Consider the following 23,555-nt stretch of genomic DNA (forward strand, 5'->3'; position numbering starts at 1 on the left):
AGGATAGAGGCCAAATGAAGTTAAAAAAAATTGTTAAAAGGTTTAATACAGGCTGTCTGTCCAGAACATTCCTCTGCACTGTCTAACAGGCACTGGCACAATGTCGTTCTCTCTGTACTGTCTGGCAGGTGTTCCAGTCAACAACAATGACACTACCACTACCACTAGTTGAGCAGCTTAAGACAAGTTGCTTGCATCGACAGCACCATTTCCTCCACATCTGTCTCATCATCAGCTACAAACAGTGCATCTTTCATGCCGTTGAATGCTCAACAATAAAACAATGCTAATCCACCATACCGTTACTGACAGCAGGTTGGACTTCCTTTGAAGGGTCCAAGGTGCATGTGGAGGATGTGGACTGAAAGATGGTCAGAAACAGCAAGGTTCAGGCATTTCAGATTGGAAGTGGCAGTGTTGGTGGAGAAAACTAGATCCAGCGTGTTACCTATTATGAGTGTTTTAATGTCACCCTGGCTGTGCCAACACAGCTCCAGGTTATCTTCATCTACCGCCCCCATAAAGTTTGTACTGTGGTCATGTCATAGTTGTCTGAGATTTTCACCTCTCTTTGCTCTTTGTCTCCAGCCTCACTCCTAATTGGTGACTTAAACATTTACTGTATGTCGACTCCAGTAGGTCTTTGTCCGCCAATGACACTTCTGTGACTTCTGGACTCTCTCTTTCACATAGTATATTAAAAGGATCATCAGTTACCTCTGAGTTAGGTGGGACTTTTTATGTCTTTGCACGGTTTTCGTAAGTGCATGCGCGAGGTCAAAAATTGGCTCGCAGGTAACTCTCTCATCCTAAATGACAGGAAAACTGAAATCATCGTGTATGACAGTAGTATTCCTAGTGGCCAACTCTGTGGTGCCTCTGGTTCCTTTGATAGTTTCCTCACCGACACTCTTAGTGACCTGGGGGGGTTTTTGGATAGCTCTTTTAATCTCAACAAGTGTCTTCTGTTGTCAAAACTTGCTTCCATCAATTGCGTCTTATTAGCAAGGCCAGACATTATGTCCCGCATAGAGACCTGGAAAAGCTTATCCACGCCTTTGTGAAATTTAGGTTGGATTATTGCAACTCCCTTTACTTTGGTCTTAACTCTACTCTTCTCCATAGACTGCAAATTGTTCAGAATGCGGCCGCTCGTCTCCTTACTGGTAGTGGGCGGCGTGTCTCTATCACCCCTGTCCTTGCCGACTTGCATTGGCTTCCCGTTAAGTATCGCATTCAATTCAAAATCCTGCTGCTCACCTTACAAGTTATTAACAATATAGCGCCAAGTAAGATCATCTTCTCAGTCACTTTTGGTACAGCCGAGATCCCGGCTGAAGACTATAGAGGTGACCGAGCGTTTGCCTTGGCTGCACCCGTTCTATGGAATAACATCCCCATTGTTATCCACGAGTCTGATTCCATTCAATCCTTCAAATTGTGGTTAAAAACCCACTTATTTAGCCTCGCCTTTTCTACCATTTAATGCTTGTTTGTTAGTTAGTTTAATGCTTATTTCTATCTTCGGTCTATTCTTAACTATTTTAATCATTTTTTACATTTTTGACTGTTTTATCCTTTACACATATTGTCATTTTATGCTTTTATATGCATTTCTTTTGCTTCTGTGTTTTTAATGCCATTTAACCTGCTAGCATGTTTGGTACTTTGCCATAGCTTTCATCCTTCCCTGTTACTTCATCTTACCCTCTTGTTAAGCACTTTCGTACACCACTGGTTTTTAAATGTGCTATATAAATAAAGTTTGTTGCTATTGTTGTTGTTGTTGTTGTCACACGCTGGATCTAGTTATCTCCTCCTACCACTTCCAATCTGAAGTGCTTGAACCTTGCTGTTTCTGACTATCTTGGTGTGTACTTTTCTGTTATTGTTCCTGTACCTAGGCTGCGCACTTAATGTACCATTGCATACCATACAGGAAGTTTAAGGCTGTCAGTACATTGGCCCTGAACAATCTGATCGCAAACCACTTGGCTTCAGACCCACCCATCAACATGGTTGACACACTTGTTAACCATTATAATGCGGCCATATCTAGCAGCCTCAACTGTCTTGTCCCCCATAAAACTCGGGCCGCCTCTTTTACCTTCCCTGCCTCGTGGTTCACCTCGCATCTCTGTGACCTAAAGACCACTGGCCACCGACTTGAGAGGCTCTACAAAAGGTCTGATCTCACTGTCCACCTTGAGGCATATAAAGACCATGTGAGGTCCTATTAAGCAGCTCTCTCAGGCCAAGACTCATTATTACTCTTCCCTCACTCACCAACAGCAAAATCATCCCAGATTGGTGTTCTCCACCATCAACCAACTACTTCACCCCATTAATCCACCTCTCTTTTCAGGTGCCACTGACCTCTGCAATAAGTTTTTGGACTTTTTCCAAGAAAAATTAACTCCATTCATCAATAGCTTCTGGCACCTGCACATCAATTTCAGGACGGCATTCCCCGTAGCACATCTAACTCCATGCTACTTCTCCTCTTTTTCGTCTGTGAATTATTCCCAGGTCACCAAGTGGGTCTTTCAGTCCACATCCTCCACATGCACCCTGGACCCCATGCAGACAACATTGGTCAGAGCATGTCTACCTGCTCTGTGCCCTCTTACAGTTGACATCAACTGTTCGCTGGAGTCAGGAGTGGTACCCTCCAGCTTCAAGCCACCTCAGTGACTCCTATCAAGGTGTCCAGGGCAGTGACAGTTTGCATTACCTTGAACAGTTTATTGGAGTTAAACCCAGAGATTTGGTAAGAAGTTGCCAGCACATAAATCCTCAGGAAGCCTACAGTGAGGCCAGAAGTTTGCTGTTTAATCATTATAGTAAAGAAATGAGAAGTGCAACTGCCAACATGAACCAAGCATTCAACTAGCCACACATTAAACCAGATGATGGAAAGGCTCTTCGTAGCTATTCCCTGTTTCTCAGTGGTTGTAACAAGACATCAGTCACCTACAAAAGATTGAGAACTCCACTAATCTCAGAGTTATTGTGTCGAAGCTGCCATATAAAATGAGAGAAATGTGCAGTTCTGCCTTTGACATTCAAGAAACAAGTAGAAGGAGAGTAAAGTGTACAGATCTGATCAGATTCATAAACAGACAAGCGAAAACAGCTGCAGATCCTTTGTTTGGCACCATTAAGGATGCTGATGAAGCAAAATCATATGTAAATGTGAGAATGAACAGAGCACCCTGGCCAAAGGGAAGCAGATTTGCAGTGTATCACAAGGTGCAAATGAAAAGCCACCTTAAATTAGCAAAAACTCCTCTTTTCATACTAGTAGTGGCTTCCAAAAGCCATGTATATACTGTATATGTGTATATACAGTATATACTATACGATATTCTATACTGTGAAAAACAGCGTCCTTTCACAGAATGTCAAAATGTCAAAATCATTAGATAAATACAGAAAAAATCAAACAGGTAATGAGTATGGATGTTACAGAAGTGCATTAAAATCCACTAAACAAGCTCATCTCTCACTATTCAGAGTGGGAACGTCTCAAAAGGGCAGTTTTCTGGCTGATGACGTTTGAACAGCTGCTTTGTGGCTTCCAGTCGGCATTAGAGCGAGATGGCTGACTAAACCTGAACTCCTGATAGTAGAGCAGAATTTCCCCCTTCCTCTCCTGTTGCTACTTCAATTATTAAACTGATCAATGATCAACTGATCGTCTTTTCTGTCTGAAGTCCCGTCTCTCTTGTTTGTTTATCTCCCACTTTGCGCCAGAAAGAGGAAACCAGCAGATGTCGCGCTAAACAACGGCAGCACGTTTAAGCTTGATCAGCTGTTGTTAGAATTTATTTAATATTACTTTCTAGTATCAGCTGATGTTTGCTGGAGCCACAGCTGTAAAGCTGCTGGTCATGATATCGGTTTGGTTATCTGGTGAGAGGGAAACATGAAGATGAAACCAGGAGATGTCCTTACTGAATCATCAGAGCTGTGATGGAGAAACAGGTTTAACTTTTAGGTGACATGAATGAGTTGAAGGCAAGTTATGAACTGCTTCTGAGAGACAAATAACATAGCTGTGCGTGTTCATGGAGCTTGCATTTTCACCTGCTGGACATCACTACCTGACAAGTTATACTTGCGCCTATACTCTGAGACCTGTGTCTCTGAGTGGGAGACCTGATATCACATTAACGTGTATCCTTGTATTAACAAACATGCCATATTGGCCCAGTTTATTTTTCTTATCATAGTTGTGAGAAGACCATAAATAGCATTTGGATTTTCTGTTGTACAGTTCATTTGCTGTTATGGAGTTCTTGTTATGGATAAAAAGTGTCCTTTTTTCGTTTCAAAATAGCTGATAACTATTCGCTGATAGCTGCCAACATATGTGAACAAATATAATACACACTATATAGAACAACTTTATAGTAACTGTTGATATAGAGCGTTATTAAATTTATTGCTAATGCAATCATATGGCACATTGACTTTTGAGGAAATTTTAGGTGGCACTCGTTATCAGAAAGGTTGCCTACCCCTGCTGTAATGTAATCGGCCTACAAATGCAGCCTCCGAAGGATGCAGCCCCTAAATTTGGACACAGCTACGATACCAGAGACTGCTTCTTCTTCTTTAGCGTTCATTGGCAGCCTGCATCCTTGTACATGCATTGCTGCCATCTTCCGTTTCAGTGCGTTATTACACTCTTCAATCCTACTACTTATTCCTGTGTCTTTCAGGATTTTACAAAACTTCAAACGACGAGTCAACTATTAAATTAGTCTAGTTGCAATTAGTGACTAGTCGACTACTTCAGACATACATGCAGCGAAAACCTGACTAATTCTTTAAACGTACCTGAACAATAGGCTCGCCAACAGTGGCATCCTCTGACACCACTGCAGTGTAGACACTGCGGCTAAACATGGGTGGATTGTCATTTACATCTGTTAGGTCTATGTTCACAGTAGTAACGGCACTCAAAGAGGGCGTGCCACCATCACGAGCCTCTACTGTCAGGAAGTAATCTCTGCAGGTCTCATAATCAAGAGGCTGGGCAACTAAAATGGCACCTGAATAAGAGAAAGGGAAAGGGGAAGAGAAGATAATTATAGACATTTGTAATGGGTTGGAATTTCAAAATGTTAACAAACTGGGAGATTATAAATTGCTTTACTAATCATATTGACTCCTTAAAGCAATAAGCGAAATTTGCCTTTTCACACAACACTTCATTTATTTTATTCTATACCTACAATCGATAACGAATCACTCTTACACACCTCCAAATGCACTGACCAGTTGGAGGTCTTGTGCGGATTGTGAGAGGCTGGGAAATGCCTTATAGAGATTGGATCACCTGCTCTACTTTCTGAGCTCATATTGTTGCTATAAATACTTACCATCATTATATAGTTTATACAGCCTTCTATTTAAAATCCTTAAATAGAAGGCATTTAAACATTTGGTAAATTCTAGAAGGACATGTGTACCATAATTAAGTATTTTTTATCCATCCCTTTCTGCCACGTATCCAAGTTTGGGTCACAGGGGGCAGCAGTCTAAATATAGAAGTCCCTTACCCCGGCCAACTCTTCCAACTTCCACATCAAGTCACTTCCAAGCCAGCTGACAGATCATTTGTCTCCAGTAAGCCCTGGGTTAGGGTAACCCTAAGTAGGACATGCCTGAAACACACCACCTACCAGGTGTCAATGAGGCATTCTTATGCTCAAACCAGCTCAACTGGCTCCTTTCGAAATGGAGGAGCGGTGGCTTACATAAAGTCATTCTCGAATCACCTCCTTTAGTTTTGGGTAGATCAACCACGTTTTTCATGATCATCCTCACCCAATGAGCCAAGATCTTGAATGGAGCTCCAGACCAAGGGCAATGGCAAGGAAAAATAATTGAATTGATAATGAAAAATATTACAAGATAAAGAAGATGAAGATAAAGAAGATTAAAAAATATTTGAAATATGCAACCATATGTTCTGGACACTCGGGTAAAGAGAGGGGCTGAGCTGTCAACTGATCACCACCTGGTGGTGAGTTGGATCAGGTGGCGGGGGAGGACGCTGGACAGACCTGGTGCACCTAAACGCGTAGTGAGGGTGTGCTGGGAACGTCTAGCAGAAGCCCCAGTCCACGATATCTTCAACGCACACCTCCGGCAGAGCTTCAACAGCATTCCGAGGGAGACTGGGGACATTGAGTCCGAATGGACCATGTTCAGTGTCTCCATTGCCGAAGCTGCTGCATTTAGCTGCGGCCGCAAGGTGGTTGGTGCCTGCCGTGGTGGTAATCCCCGAACCAAATGGTGGACACCAGAGGTGAAGGGAGCCACCAGGCTGAAGAAGGGGTCCTATCGGGCTTGGTTAGCCTGTGGGACTCCGGAGGCAGCCGACAGGTATCAACAGACCAAGCGGAATGCGGCTCAGGCAGTGGCTGAAGCAAAAACTCGGGTGTGGGAGGAGTTCGGAGAGGCCATGGAAAAAGACTTTCGGACTGCCTCGAAGAGATTCTGGCAAATCGTCACGCGTCTCAGGAGCGGAAAGTGGTGCTCTACCTGCACTGTGTATAGTGCTGGCGGAGCGCTGCTGACGTTGACTGAGAAAATTGTCAGGCAGTGGAAGGAATACTTCGAGGACCTCCTTAATCCCACTGACACGTCTTCCGAGGGGGAAGCAGAGTCTGGGGATGAGGGGAATGACCCGCCAATTTCCGGGGGCGAGATCACTGAGGCAGTTAAACAACTCCTTGGTGGCAGAGCCCCTGGTGTTGATGAGGTCCACCCCGAGTTCCTGAAGGCTCTGGACGTTGTAGGGCTGTCCTGGTTGACACGCCTCTGCAATGTTGCGTGGAGATCAGGGGCAGTACCTGTGGACTGGCAGACCGGGGTGGTGGTCCCCATCTTTAAGAAGGGGGACCGGAGGGTGTGTTCCAACTACAGGGGGATCACACTCCTCAGCCTCCCTGGGAAAGTCTATGCCAGGGTGCTGGAAAGGAGAGTTCGTCCGCTAGTCGAACCTCGGATACAGGAGGAACAATGCGGTTTTCGTCCTGGGCGCGGAACACTGGACCAGCTCTTTATCCTCTCGAGGATACTTGAGGGTGCAGGGGAGTTTGCCCAACCAGTCTACATGTGTTTTGTGGACTTGGAGAAGGCATTCGACCGTGTCCCTCGGGGTGTCCTGTGGGAGATGTTGCGGGAGTATGGGGTGTCTGGCCCATTGCTACGGGCCATTCGATCCCTAACCAAGAGCTTGGTTCGCATTGCCGGCAATAAGTTGGACTCGTTCCCGGTGGGTGATGGGCTCCGCCAGGGCTGCCCTTTGTCTCCGGTTCTGTTCATAATTTTTATGGACAGGATTTCTAGGCGCAGCCAAGTGGCGGAGGGCTTTCGCTTTGGTGGCCTCAGAATCTCATCTCTGATTTTTGCGGATGATGTGGTTCTGTTGGCTTCATCGGGTGAGGGCCTCCAACTCGCACTGGAACGGTTCGCAGCCGAGTGTGAAGCAGCGGGAATGAGGATCAACACCTCCAAATCTGAGGCCATGGTTCTCAGCCAGAAAAGGGTGGAGTGCCCACTCCAGGTCAGGGATGAGTTCCTGCCCCAAGTGGAGGAGTTCAAGTATCTCGGGGTCTTGTTCACGAGTGATGGGAGAAGGGAGCCGGAGATCGACAGACGGATTGGGGCTGCAGCTGCAGTAATGCAGACGCTGCACCGGTCCGTCGTGGTGAAGAGGGAGCTGAGTGTAAAAGCGAGGCTCTCAATTTACCGGTCGATCTACGTCCCTACCCTCACCTATGGCCACGAGCTGTGGGTAGTGACCGAAAGAACGAGATCGCGGATACAAGCGGCAGAAATGAGCTTCCTCCGAAGGGTGGCTGGCCTCTCCCTTAGAGATAGGGTGAGAAGTTCGGCCATCCGGGAGGGGCTCAGAGTAGAGCCGCTGCTGCTCCACATCGAAAGGAGCCAGCTGAGGTGGTTCGGGCATCTGACAAGGATGCCCCCTGGGCGCCTCCTGGGTGAGGTGTTCCAGGCATGTCCCACCGGGAGGAGGCCCCGGGGCAGACCCAGGACACGCTGGAGAGATTATATCTCTCGGCTGGCCTGGGAACGCCTTGGTGTTCCCCCGGATAAGCTGGAGGAGGTGGCTGGGGAAAGGGAGGTCTGGGCCTCTTTGCTTAGGCTGCTGCCCCGTGACCCGGCCTCGGATAAAGCGGATGAAGATGGATGGATGGATGGAACCTTTTTTTTTACTTTTGCTTTTCTTTTTAATGAGGATATTTCAAAAATGCTGGGGTGCAGGAATCAAAGCAAAGGATACAAACAGACTGAACAAACTCATCAGGAAGGCCGAGTCTCTTGTTGGCATAAAGCTCGCCACCCTGGAGGAGGTGATCAGTAACAGAATGCTGACAAGACTGCTGGCAATCATGGACAATGAAACCCACCCCATCCATAACACACTGGACGACTTGAAGAGCAGTTTCAGCAATAGGTTCCTTCAACCTTGCTGTCTGATGGAACGTTACAGGAGATCATTCCTTCCTGCTGTTATCAGACTCTATAATTCTTCCACTTGGGTCAGACCCACACATGTGGAACAGAATTAATCAAACTTTAATGCACCGTGTCACTTTTTAATACCACTACATAGTTGCACAAATAGTTGTCCTTTTATATTCATAGTTATACCTATATCTCAATATTTATCCATTTATCTTAGTCTTTATCCATTATAACTCATTTTATATGAGTGCTTGTTGTTTGTTGTATATTTGCTGCTATGACAACTCAAAGAGCGATTCAGAAGACCCCTATGAAAAGACCATCGTAGGAACAGTTCACCCTGCCCGGGATAGGGTTACCGGGGCCTCGCCCTGGAGCCAGGCCCAGGGAGGGTGCCCGAGAGCAAGCGTCTGGTGGCCGGGACTTGGTCCATGGGGCCTGGTCGGGCACAGCCGAAAAAAGGGACATGGGCCCATCTTCCTGCAGGCCCACCACCCGCAGGAGGCACCGTCGGGTCGGGTTCAATGTGAGCTGGACGGCGGCCAGGAGCGGAGGTCCTGACAGACCGAACCCTGGCTACCAAGACTGGCAACTGGGACATGGAATGGGGAAGGAGCCTGAGCTAGTGCATGAGGTTGAGAGGTACTGGCTAGATATATACGGGCTCACCTAAATGCATGGCCTGGGCTCTGGAACCAGCCTCTTGGATAGAAGCTGGGCTCTGTCTCAGTCTGGAGTTGCCCATGGTGAGAGGCGGCGGGCCGGGGTGGGTATCTCTGTATCCCCTCAGCTTGCTGCTGGTATGTTGGGGTTTCTCCCAGTGGATGAGAGGGTTTGTTCCCTTCGCCTTCGGGTCAGGGAATGGGTCCTGACCGTCGTCTGTGCTTATACGCCAAGCGGCAGTTCAGAGTACCCAGCCTTCTTGGAGTCCCTGGGTGGGGCACTGGAGGGTGCTCCTCATAGGGACTCCGTTGTCCTACTGGGAGACTTCAATGCTCATGTGGGCAATGACAGCAAGATCTGGAAGGGTGTGATTGGGAGGAACGGCCTCCCGGATCTGAACCAGAGCAGTGTTTTGTTATTGGACTTCTGTGCAAACCACAGTTTGGCCATAACGAACACCATGTTCGAACATAAGAGTGTCCATAAGTGTACGTGGCACCAGGACACTCTAGGCCACAGGTCAATGATCAATTTTGTAATCGTATCACCAGACCTGAGGCCATATGCTTTAGACAACTGGGTAAAGAGATGGGCTGAGCTGTCAACTGATCACCACCTGGTGGTGAGTTGGATCAGGACACAGGACACAGCACAGGACAGACCTGGTGTGCCTAAATGTAAAGTGAGGGTGTGCTGGGAACGCCTAGCAGAGGCTCCGGTCCGCAAGATCTTCAACTCACACCTCTGGCAGAGCTTCAACAGCATTCCGAGGGAGACTGGGGACATGGAGTCCGAATGGACCATGTTCAGCATCTCCATTGCCGAAGCTGCTGCACTGAGCTGCGGCCACAAGGTAGTTGGTGCCTGTCATGGTGATATTCCCCGAACCAAATGGTGGACACCAGAGGTAAGGGGAGCCTCCAAGTTGAGGAAGGAGTCCTGAGGCAGCTGATAGGTACCGACAGGCCAAGCGGAATGCGGCGCGGTCGGTGGCTGAAGCAAAAACTTGGGTGTGGGAGGAGTTTGGAGAGGCCATGGAGAAAGACTTTCGGACTGCCTCGAAGAAATTCTGGCAAACTGTCAGGCGACTCAAGAGGGGAAAGCGGTGCTCTACCTGCACTGTGTATTGTGTGGATGGAGTGCTGCTGACTTCGACTGAGAAAAATGTCAGGCGGTGGAAGGAATACTTCGAGGACCTCCTCAATCCCACTGGCACGTCTTCTGTGGTGGAAGTAGAGTCTTGGGATGAAGGGGATGACCCGCCAATCTCTGGGGGCGAGGTCACTGAGGCAGTTAAACAACTCCTTGGTGGCAGAGCCCCTGGGGTGGACGAGGTCCACCCCGAGTTCCTGAAGGCTCTGGATGTTGTAGGACTGTCTTGGTTGACATGTCTCTATATTGTTGCATGGAGATCAGGGGCTGTACTACTGGACTGGCAGACCGGGGTGGTGGTCCCCATCTTTAAGAAAGGGGACCAGAGGGTGTGTTCCAACTACAGGGGAATCACACTCCTCAGCCTCCCTGGGAAAGTCTATGCCAGGGTGCTGGAGAGTCCGCTGGAAACAGCTGGTGGAATTTTTTTAAGAGCATTGGTTAGAGGAGAGAGAAAGTTAAGTAAATATTCAGCTAGAACATTTACTAGAAGTGCTGCTCCTGTACAGTGTACTGTATAGCAGATCAACAGAGTGGGAGGGAATAGAAAGATAGGAATAAATAGGAAGCAACAGGACTCGTCCAAAATTATGGCCTTTCTTGTGACTAAATTAATTACAGACCACTTACTTATAGCAAAACTCTTGGGGAAGATGCTCTGTCCTCATTTTCCTGAAGTATTATGTCAGAACAACATCTCTGAAATTCTGAATTTCAGTCATGCTTTAGACATTATCATAGTACTGAGAATGTACTTATGAGGTTTACAAATGAACTACTAATATAGATGAATGCTCTATTTTTGTACTACTTAACCTATTGCAATATTTTATACAATAAACTATCAAACTTTGATAGAGAAACTGCAGCTCCAACCACTCCTGTATCAACCAGTGTACAGTCTTAGATCCGAAGGCAGAAACCTGCTAACTGTTGCCACCTAACACGTAAACCAATTTGCCATTAGAGCTCCTCAGTTGTGGAATGGGAATGGCCTGCCTAACCTCAACTCATAAGTGAATTATCTAAAGCTTTTTAAAAACAAATAAAGTTGAAGTTTATCTGTCTCTCTCTCTATCTCAAATAATGCATATATATATATATATATATATATATATTAGGGGTGCAACGATACACAAAATTCACGGTTCGGTTCGATACTTTGGTGTCACGGTTCAATATTTTGTCGATACAAAAAAAAAATGTTCATGCCTTTTTAATTTGTCATTTATTAAAATTATAAATATATATTTTAACTCAAAAGTACAGTTTTTAAATTTAATATGGATTTTACATGGACGTCCATATAAAAGGCACTGTTTTTGTCCGCTAGAGTGGGATTTTCACGGCACATTCTGCACCAAATCTCTGTGCGTTCATCATTTGTTTGAAGCCAGCTCACCTCCTGCAACCACTTTTTCGAGAATATGCGCTTCTTTTGTGGTTCGGACTCCTTCTGACATTTCTTTGGAGGTGGAGGAACACCAAAGTAATTGCTTAAAGGAGCTTCTTCGACATCTTTAAGAGTTCTAAACAAATGTCTGTCCTCCTCCAGAAAATCCTATGTACGCAAAAACGCGTTGCAACTTCTTATCTTGTGCACGTTTTTTATTTTGACAGCGAATGCGCACCTGTGGACTTTCCCGAGCACTGTGTCGATCTGAGAAAGCAAGACCGAGACAACGAGACCAAGACAAGACCGAGGGATACGAGACCAAAAGAAGACCAAGACCAAAGTCTGTCGAGACCAAAAGAAGACCAAGACCAAAGTCCGTCGAGACCAAGACCACATAAAAGTGGTCTCGAGACATCCAACTCTAGTTGGACCATTATTTATTTTTCAACAGGACAAACCCCAAACACATCTCCAGGTTGTGTAAGGGCTGTTTAACCAAGGAGAGTGATGGAGTGCTCTGCTAGGCTTCACAGTCACCTGACGTAAACCCCATCATCCCAAACCAAATGGTTTGGGATGATGGGCTTTAAGCCAGATGGTTTGGGATGACGGACTCCAAAGTAAAGGCAAAAGGACCAACAAGTTGTCAGCATCTCTGGAAAGTCCTCAAGATTGTTGGAAAACCATTTCAGGTAACTACCTCATGTAGCTTATCAAGAGAATGCCATGAGTATGCAAAGCAGTAATTAAAGCAAAGGGTGGCTATTTTGAAGAACCTAAAATATATAACATGTTTTGTTTTTTACTCACTAAAACTGGAACCACATTAAATTAGAATTGTATCTTATTCTGATTTTAAGATTAGACTTGAGTGCTGCATAAATAGTTTAATTGATTTCTTATTTTTATCCTTTGATTGTTCTTTTTTCATTGTTTCTGAAAAGCACTTTGTAACCCTGGTTTTTAAAAGTGCAGTACAAATAAACTATCATTATTATTATTATTGTTATAATTACAATATTGATGGGCAATTTGTATGGCCAAGTCTTGATATTCACTGATCATGAACATTCTACCTTATGATGAAAATCTGTGAGAGATTTTTAATGGCCCTAAGAACAACAGATAATGTTGTGAGTCAACATAGCATAGTGAAAGCTGATAGAGATCAAGTTAGAGAAAGATACAGATATATAACATCTTAGAAACTGTAAGAGCAATGAAAAGCACAGACTAATACTGTAACACCTACACAAAGTGAGAGGGTGTCCCTCACTCACCAGTGAGTGGATGAATGTGGAACTTTCCGTGCTCATTCCCTGATCGGATACTGTAAGTAATCTCAGCATTAGTCCCGATGTCCTTGCTGGCAGCGTAAACTCTCAGAACTTCAGTACCTACTCCCACATCTTCTGGCACAGATGCCAACTGATCACGTCGCTCAAACACAGGTGGATTGTCATTGATGTCCAGGACAGTAATTGTGACATTGACCAGTGAGTAGAGTGGGAGTGGTGAGCCTTGATCAGATGCACAAACTGTTATCTGATAAAATGGCTGGATTTCACGGTCGAGAACTCTTTCCAGGACCACGATGCCTGAGTATTTGTCGATAGAGAAAAATCCTCCTGCAGAGTCAGCCAGGGAATAGATCACCATACGCCCCGGACCTACAGCAATGTCAAAAGAAAAGGGTGAAGCTTTGGGCCTCAGTACACTGAAAACAACACGTTTGCCAGTGCTTGGATTTGTCTTCTTACCAAATGTTGTTATCTTTTGTAGGAGACGATATGAGATTTATACCCAGTTATAAAAATTTTTTTTACTAGTGGCCTGACATAAAACCTCTATAAAACTCTATTAACTATTAGACTGAATATTTTAAGCACTTCAAAATTTGTATACAATTAGTTTAACTTCTTTTTAGTACTACAGTATATTAGGTAAGCTTTTATATTAACATTTCCCTGTTACTATTTTTCTCTAAAAGAACTGTTTGATTTTGCATTAGCTTCTTTCACTTCATGCAGGTTTTGAATTAACATGTCTGGAAATGTCTGATAAACAGGGCTGCACATAAGTGGTCCGCAGGTACACATTTGCTGTCAAAATAAAAGACGCGCACCAGACAAGAAGCTGGAACGTGGATTTGCGTAAATAAGATGTTCTGGAGGAGGATAGACATTTGTTCAGAACTCTTAAAGATGTCGATATTTTGAAGATGTAAGCAATTACTTTGCTTACGGAATTTCTCGGAATTTCCGGGAATACGCGCTTCTTTTGCGGTGGAGGAACACCAAAGTAATTGCTTGTGGAGCTTGCTTCTTCGACAGCTTTAAGACTTCTGAACAAATGTCTGTCCTCCTCCAGAACATCTTATGTACACAAACGCGCGTTCCAACTTCTTATCTGGTGCGAGTCTTTTATTTTGACAGCGAATGTGCACCTGAGGACCACTTATGTGCAGCCCTGCTGAAAAAAATATTTCAGAATGTTTTTTCCTTAAAGGTTGTCTCCTTGTGAAATGATTTGTGCCTTCCAGCACTCATGCTATTTTCACACTGCTTCATGAAAGGAAGTTCATAACAGTCCACAAGCAAGGACCTCTGTGTCAATCTAATCCAACTTTCATTTTCAGCATGACCAAACTCTTCCTCGTGGTTCAAACCCAGACATCAGGTCGCAAGCATGATGTGCATCATGCTTAATGACATTTTTTGTGTTTTTGTGAGAATTCCGGGGAGTGATCCAAAAGGAGTGCTGGAAAGTTTGAGCACTTCAGAAAGAGCCAAATTTCAATTAGGTATGTTGTGTACCTCATTTATATTAAATACTGCTAATTTTTTTTGATGTGGCTCAATTAGTTGCACCTTGAGTAATTGGTTTCTTGTGATGCAGATTAGCAATGGAAGCAGTACTTGTAGTAGTGATAATATAAACAGTTGCCTAGTGTATCACCTTCATCAGGGTCTATGGCCTGGATACGTGTAAGTAGGGCTTTGGTGACTGTGTCTTCATAGACGCTGGTGGTGTACCGAGACTGGGTGAAAATAGGTGGATTGTCATTCACATCAGTTACTGTCAGATACACCACAGCATGGCACCACCGCCCACCACCATCAGTAGCCTGGGCAACCAGTTGATAACTAGGTGTCATCTCACGGTCCAGAGGCACAGATGACTTGATCTCACCTGGACAGGTTTAAAACAAGATATGAAACATTGTGATGGAGCCAAACGGGGGGATGACATTTGGCTTGTGTATGATTAAGTTGCGATTCATGCTAATTCAGAGAAAAAGTGTGTATTTAAAGTAGGTCTGCATCCATACCACTGTCTGGGTCAATAGTGAAGTCTTGGGATCCAGGACCATGTAGAGAGTACTGAATCCAAGCACTGATACCCATATCAGCATCTGTAGCTCCAACCCTCAACAAAACACTAGTGACTGGGAGGTCCTCTGGAATGTAGGCAGTATACATAACCTGCAGTCACACACACACACACACACACACACACACACACACACACACACACACACACACACACACACACACACACACACACACACACACACACACTAGTTATGCCAAATCAGTTACGTAGAAAAACAAAACAAAACAATACACAACTTTATTTCTCACCTTGTCACAGATTGGGCTGTTGTCATTGGTGTCTACCACTGTCACTTCTACTGTTGCTTGGGAAACAAACAATCCATCACTAGCTGTGACGTTGATGTTGTATAGGTTGCATTCTTCCCTGTCGAGTGGGCCCTTTACATACATCTTCCACTCACCCTGGACCAGACCCAGGGCAAATACACCACGATAGTTCCCACCTGGGCGGCACACACAATTAAATACAGGATCAGTCAAGAAATTAGTTAAGTATGGCTGTGAATCCATTTGTAAAATCTGAAGTGCAGTAAGGTCATTTTTAGTTTTCACTGTGGCTGAAGGCAAAGTTCAAAGTCAAAACCTGTATATTCTAAGTCAAGTTCAAATTTTAAACTATATTTAAAGTTCAAAATGGGCATAAACATCACCATTCTTAATTTCATTTGAAATGTTTTGACACAGAGTAAAGTCAATTAAATAAATTTTTAAAAATTGTCATTAGTGTTATCCATACAGTAATTTGTCATTTCTGTGCAAAATAATGAGCATGTTGCTGTGGCAGGGTGTGTTTTGTGGCTCAGCTACAGGGGAGGGGCAGAGCAGTGGGTTCAGGGGACAGTGATGTGGAAGGCTGCCTGGCACAGGCTGAGATCCATCATGCTAACCATGCCTTCCCTATTTCAGTAGCTGCTGAGGCCCAGAAGAGGTATGTGAGGTTTGGAGTGGAGAACAGTGGGCTGGAGCCCACTGGAAAGTGTACAGTCACAGAAGTATATACATATGTGAGAGTAAAATAAAAATCAGTTTGCCAAATAAACCTGTGTGGAATCATCGGGTCCTTTATATAAAGTCTTTATCGCTGAGTGTAAGATACACAAGTTGTCTGTCTGGTAGCTTGAACTACTATTACTTCAGACTTTGCATCGTGTGACTATCTGACATCATACTGTTGCTGATTTTTAAAAACTGTTTTGTTTTGTTTTCTTTGTTTTTCAGTTTATTTAACTTTTTTTGGCTGTCCTGCCTGGCTGCTTCGGAAATTAGAATTATGATCTGAACTGCACTGTTGTGTATCTTGGTTTTCAGGACAGGCAGAAGCTTGTAAGAGAAACAAACACCTGGAACACAAGAATTCGAAAATGCAATCAACAATCTTATTCTGATATTGGTGTATGTGTGTGCGAATGTGATAGAGGAAAAAGAGCAAGATTGTCAAGTTCAAGTGTGTGTGTGTGTCTTTGTCATTAAATGTACTTAGAAATTAGTGAGGGAAGTGACGGGAAAAGGTAAGCGACCTATGTTGTAGGTGACGTCAGACGCTGGAGATTTGGCGGAAAAAAAGCGTAGAATTTAACAAAGTTTCTTTAAGCTTCAGTATTGCCAAATAAACTAATCAATTGTCATATAACTAACAACATCTGTCCTATCATGTCTAACACCCTGGAGGACAACGGGGAGAGTTTAGACGCTTTAGTAATGAAGAAGGCTCAGAGTGCATCTTCCCCAGCCAAAATTGAGACACCGTCATCGAAGAGATGTCGCCCGGCAGACTCCCCCGGTACAACATTGCCTGCCGGTGTTCTTGGAATCCATCCTACCTGGCAAACCATCCTACCCGTTGTTTCTGCGCATGCGCACAGTGGCAAATTGTCCTACCTTTGTGAATATTAGCTAGAAAAATACTCTGACCGGTAAAATTAACTGCCAAACCAACCTACCTTTGTGAATGTCACCTACAAGCAGTGTTGGTCAAGTTACTTGAAAAAAGTAATCAGTAACTAATTACTGATTACTTCCCTAAAAAAGTAATCCCGTTACTTTACTGATTACTTATTTTCAAAAGTAATTAATTACTTAGTTACTTAGTTACTTTTTAAAAATACGATTTACAACCTGAATAGGTGACAAAGCGATAGATCTTTCAGCCCAATTCTACTTTTTCTGCATAATCCATCATACAAAATGTAATAATACGGAAAAGTCTCTTTTTAAAACTTGTTTTATTAGTTTTAACCTTTTAACTTTATGCATCAAGCAAAAATTTAATTATATGCAACATTCTCTGACTGGAAGAAATTTATCTAACATTTAAACTTATTTTCTGCACATTCCAGCACATAAAATATTTTTTTGTGTGCGTGTTTACACTCACTCTTTCAAATAGATGCAAGTAAAACAGAACAGAAAATAAATAACATCAAAGACTAGCGCTCCTGTTGCTCTGTTTTCACCTGTAAAGCAGGAGTGGCGTAGGCGGAGGTTTACCCTGGTGCAGGTGTGCCGCAGCGGTCAGTGGAAGAATCCGCGAGTTTCTCTGTGAGTTTCCCATTACGTCATAGCGCACTCGGTGCTTGCTTGGAAGTTTAGGGGGGGTTTTTCGCTGTAAAAAGAAGTTTTCTTCCCACGCACAACGGACACTAATGTTTTTGTCACTTTTTATGGAATCAAACTCAAAGTAAGGTCAGTACTTCCACGCTTTAAACGCTGCACGCTCATACTCTCTCCCGCACTCATATGATCCATTGTTGATCTGCACACAGCTGTTGTCACGAACGTCGCACTCGCTTACGTCACTGTCATGAGACATTCTCGCAAAAAAAAAAAAAATCACGATTTTAGTAATGCTGGGCAGACACTGTGCGATTTTTGGCCCATTTTGAGCCGATTTTTGAGTCGTGCGACCGTTTTGGCGATCGGCCCGATTTTGGCCTTCATCATGCGTCGTGCATCGTGTATTATACGTGGGGTAACGAGAAGGGATTGACACCTCACGACGAGCTCCCGATCATCAATCGCTTGGTCGTGAGGGTGTCACCGCAGTTTCTCACACTGCGCACGCGCAAACACAAATGTCAGCGAAAAAGACGGCGCAGCACGGCAGTGCAGCGTGTGATCTGGACACAAGCGATGGAGGCACAACTTGTAGAACTTTGGAAAGCTCATCCGAGCCTTTTTGATGTGGCCTCACAAAATTATCACGACCACAACAACCGTGAAAATAGTTGGATCTACACTGCTGCTCAATCACAGCTGCCTGATCAATGTTTTTCATTAGCAATTTAGCAAAGTTGATGGCAGTGATGTGCGTGTCTGTGTGAGTGAAAGACAGAGGGGGAGAGCGCGACAGGTTTTCTGTTATAACCTTCATTTTTATGGACGCACTCAGGATCTAATGTTCATTAGATTAACCACACTTATACAGACTGTATATAACAACCAACTCTAAAATGTTTGTTCACAGAGAAAAGACACAGGCAGACTACTCTAACGACATGTGATGTTACAACACTAGTGAAATATTAGTGTCATTTCATTCATTTCAAAGGTTTATTTGCATGACGCACAAACAGACACAATTGAAAGGTACAAATGTATTGTGCATGAAACGAATTCAAACGTGCTGCAGATGTGTGTCACAAGTTGAGCTGGCTGTAGGCTGTGGCACTTGGCCAGAGGTGGCACTGGTTGATTCGAGTCCATGTTAGCGCACACAAAGTAAACTGCTCGCTTTAGTTGTGAAGCAATCACGCTGAAACCGGAGAAATAAAACGTGCGAGGGGAACAATAACGACGACAAGAGTCTACCGATCGTTTACTCGTGCTGTCCTGTGAACAACATCGGCGTGGTGTTAATTGTTTGCTGTTTTCGCGATCGCGTCGCGCATGACGATATCACCAGGTAAACTCGCCACATTTTTAAACATTTTGTCGTTCAACAGCATCAAGACTGACGGAGTGTGTTTGAGATAACCTCACAAGTGTCACAGATGACACATTTGGCGTTTTTTTTGCCGGTTTGTCAGTAGCAGCTCCTGAAACGCAAGACTGCCACACATCTGTTCGACCAACGCCAGTTGATCTAAACGCCAGTAGATCTAAACGCCAGTAGATCTGGAACACCGGCTCTGCGTGGACGGACAGCTCTACCGTGACACCGGCACCACTCCGTGGTTATATTGACTGCACTCCAGATAAGAACCCGCTACACTCTTTTCTTATTCATTCACACTTTCTCCTTTAACATGAGTTTAACCTTGTAATATCAGTATGATGTCATAGCCGATATAACACCGTCACCCTCCGTCATTGCTTTAATTGGAATGTTTCTGTTTCTTTTTTTTTTTTTTTGTCGCTCACTGTTCTCATGGTTTTTTTCCTTCTCTTTTCTTTCACTGCTGTGATCGCCTACTTCCCCACTCACCTATAAACACCCTCTATTTCTGCATATTCACACACCACGATCACGCAAAAAACATGCGCTCAACGGCAGCACATTTACAACAGCCTCACAGCACACACAGACTTATAGGACACACACGCAAGCCACGCTTGTTCATATTAGTGAATATACACACACATAGTCAGACTTATGGAGCCTCTCACCACACATTTTGTTTTCTCTTTCTATTTACAAACAATTTTCTTCGTCTAAACGAAACACCCAGCGTACATCATTAGACATACACACACAATTATGGGCACACTAAGGTTTGTCACATGGAATGTAAATAGAGCTGGTACCAGAGAAAAAATGTTAAAGATATTTAACCAGCTTAAAAAACTACAGGCAGATGTTGTTTTATTATAAGAGACTCACAGACCTGTCACAGGTTTAAACGAACTTAAAACACCTGAGTTTCCTAATGTGTTTGCAGCCTGTTATAATTCTAGACAAAGGGGAGTAGCAATTTTTATACATAAAAATGTTAATTTTATAGTACTCGATACAGTTATAGATCCAGAGAGTAGATTCCTTATTATTAAATTATCAGTATTTAACAAAAAGCTATGTATTGTAAGTATATATGGTCCAAATGTTGATGAATCCTCATTCTTCCACGGATTTTTTAGTGCACTCTATGATGATTTGATTGCACACTTGATTGCACACTTATTCTTGGAGACGACCTCAACCTTGGACTAAATGAAGAAATGGATAGGCCCAACACAACAGGAACTAAGCGCAATTGGCAGTCCACAAATATAATCGAACAGTATATGAGCAACTTTGGCCTTTGCGATGCATAGCGCTCCCTTCACTCCAACAGTAAGGAATATTCTTTCTTCTCACATGTCCATCACTCCTACTCTGGTCTAGATTATTTCCTAGTCAGCAGCTCACTGCTGAGTGATATTTCAGACACTGAGATTCACCCTATAGCTGTCAGTGATCATGCTCCTGTATCTTTAACACTAATACATAAGAAGAACGCTACACCAAGTAAAAACTGGAGATTCAATACATCGCTGCTCAAAGATGAAGACTTTATTAAATATTTTAAAGAGTGGACTTCATATTTAGACTTTAATGACACTCCCGGAACATCGGCTTCTGTTCTATGGGAAGCAGGGTAAGCTGTGATGAGAGGTAAAATAATTTCTTTCTCCATCCATCCATCCATCCATTCGCTACCGCTTATCCTTTTCAGGGTCGCGGGGGGCGCTGGAGCCAATCCCAGCTGTCATAGGGCGAGAGGCGGGGTACACCCTGGACAGGTCACCAGTCTGTCGCAGGGCTAACACACAAGGACAGACAACCATTCGCACTCACGTGCCACACCTAGTGGCAAATTGCCACACCTAGTGGCAATTTGGATTATCCAATTAACCTATCCCCACAAACTGCATGTCTTTGGACGGTGGGAGGAAGCCGGAGTACCCGGAGGGAACCCACGCAGACACGGGGAGAACATGCAAACTCCACACAGAAAGAACCCGGCCTGATGGTGGAATTGGACTCAGGACCTTCTTGCTGTGCGGCAACAGTGCTAACCACCGTGCTGCCCTATAATTTCTTTCTCATCACACAAAAAGAAAGAATAAAACAAAAATATTAAGGAACTAGAAAAAAATAAATAAATAAAAAACAACTATATGTGCTGATAAAGATTTATCTGGAAACACAATATATGACCCTGGAAGAATAAACAACATTTTTAGGGATTTCTATGAAACTCTATATTCACCACAAATAAACCCATCTAAAAATGAAATTGATCAGTTTCTTGACAACGTAACTCTTCCAAAATTACTAGACAGTCAAGCAATGGCACTGGATTCGCCACTGACGCCAGGTGAACTCCAGGAAGCCCTGGTAAGTATGCCCAATAATAAGGCTCCAGGTTCAGATGGCTACCCTGCAGAATTCTACAAAGAATTCTGGACAATTTTGGCACCAGTATTCCACGGAATGTTGCAGGAAATCAAGGAAAGTGGCAGACTACCACCAAATATGAATTCTGCCAACATTAGTCTCCTGCTAAAACCAGGCAAAGACCCTTTATTTCCCTCAAGCTATCGTCCAATATCCCTTATAAATGCAGACCTCAAAATAATCTGCAAAGCCCTCTCAAAAAGATTAGAGAAGATAACCCCCTTTTTAATTCATCCTGACCAAACTGGTTTCATAAAAGGTAGGCACTCATCAACAAATGCACGTAGATTACTTAATTTAATAGACTACCCATACAGTAAAAACATTGAAACCACAATATTATCTCTAGATGCAGAAAAAGCGTTTCACAGAGTTAACTGGAAATTTTTATTCGCAACTTTACACAAATTTGGTTTTGGAAACTCTTTCATAAACTGGCTAAGAATATTATATAATTCACCAACAGCTTGTGTCAGAACAAATGACCAGACATCCTCCAGTTTCTGTCTCCTGAGGGGCACCAGACAGGGATGCCCACTCTCCCCCTCACTTTTTGCAATTTTTATCGAAACACTAGCAGCAGCATTTAGACAGGTTACAACAATTAAGGGCATAAAATGTAAGAACGTAGAACATAAAATCAGTCTCTATGCGGATGATTTGTTGCTTTTTCTCCAAAACTCACAAACCAACCTTTATTAGAGTAATTACCTCAGAAACTGGTTTTCAAGAGTTTCAGATTATTCAATTAACTGGTCAAAATCTACAGTTCTTCCAATTAACTGCTCCTTCCATAATTCTTCTTCTGCCCCACTACAATCTGGAAATATTAAATATTTAGGTATTAATGTCTCTCCTAAGCTTTCAGACTTAACTAAATTAAACCACATCCCACTTCTAAAGAAAGTAGAAGGCGATCTGACTAGATGGAAATCTCTACCCATATCACTCATGGGAAGGGTCGCCACTATAAAAATGATGATCTTGCCAAAAATAAATTACTTATTTTTAATGATCCCGAACAAACCATCACAAGATTGGTTCAGATCTCTGGATTCGCATATGGGCTGCCCTTGCTAGCAAGAAGTTCTGTGTGTTTCTCTTCTCTGAGTCTCTACTGAAGAAGTGCTTTAGAGTATATCTCTTAACACTATCCCTCAGTCATGTCTGTCCCGTCTGTAACAACTGAAAATAAAATAAAATAAATAATAACAACAAAGGTCGATCAAATGGACCAATACGGCAAGGTCGTGATGATCCATTTGGCAAAGTAAATCCACTGGATATCCTTGTTGGTCTTCAGACAACAATTCTGACGGCTAAAAAACCAAATGGGACAGACGAAAAAAAAGAAAAAAAGAAATTAGGGTGGGAAACTGCAAAAATGCCCCACCAGAGCAAGAGGCAGAGATGGGCCATCAGCAGCCCTCAACGGTAGGGAAGATTTGGGACCACACATCTCGGCGATACCATGCCAGCAGGAGGAGGGAGCCCAACTCCACCAGAGGTGGTCATTAATTTATTTAACCTTCATTGAGACTCAATGTCTCATTTACAAGAGAGACAACCAAAATAAAATAACAATAAAACAATAAAATAGGAATAAAATGACAAAAATAAAAATTATCTCATGTTTAAACAGTTACTGGAAAAACAAGAACAAATTCACAATTATGATTTCACAAAGGCATTTGTACATCTTTTAAACTCTGCAAGTGAAATCTACTGAGAGAGCTGTAAGTCTTTCTGTAATGTAATCCATGGAAACGGGGCAGAAAAGAAGAATGTCTTCTTTCCGAGTTCTGTACGAACTGATGCAACGCTCAATGTAATTAAGTCTTGAGACCACAAACTATGACTAAAATCTTTAAGTAACATGTAATAGGAGGGCAGTAAACCACAAATAGCAAGGCCAATAAGGACCAGTCAACCAGATAGAGTCCAAAAGATGGAGAGAATGAGCAGAGCTAGTTAGGAGGGGTAAAAAGGTGGTAGCAAGATGCCTTTTCCTTGGAGTGAAAGTGAAACACAAATTAGCAATGATTTTGGAAAAAAGAAAAAA

General features: G+C 43.5%; 1 protein-coding gene across 5 annotated transcripts in view; it reads right to left on the bottom strand.

The window, feature by feature from the left end:
* The window catches only part of fat3a (FAT atypical cadherin 3a), a 182,592-nt gene that overhangs the window by 47,465 nt on the left and 111,572 nt on the right, over positions 1–23,555 (bottom strand). For all 5 annotated transcript variants that reach the window (XM_086260683.1, XM_086260681.1, XM_086260682.1 and 2 more), the window contains 5 exons: positions 15,364–15,560; positions 15,051–15,204; positions 14,678–14,911; positions 13,000–13,389; positions 4,846–5,060 (listed from right to left, as the gene is read on the bottom strand). In XM_086260683.1, the coding sequence (XP_086116809.1) occupies positions 4,846–5,060; positions 13,000–13,389; positions 14,678–14,911; positions 15,051–15,204; positions 15,364–15,560 (1,190 nt within the window). The remainder of the gene's footprint in view (positions 1–4,845; positions 5,061–12,999; positions 13,390–14,677; positions 14,912–15,050; positions 15,205–15,363; positions 15,561–23,555) is intronic.

Source organism: Aulonocara sp. 'chitande type north' Nkhata Bay, linkage group LG14 (genome assembly GCF_057382095.1).
Source record: "Aulonocara sp. 'chitande type north' Nkhata Bay isolate Kocher_YH1m ecotype deep benthic linkage group LG14, A_spYH_male_GT1.1, whole genome shotgun sequence".
NCBI classification, from domain to species: domain Eukaryota; kingdom Metazoa; phylum Chordata; class Actinopteri; order Cichliformes; family Cichlidae; genus Aulonocara; species Aulonocara sp. 'chitande type north' Nkhata Bay.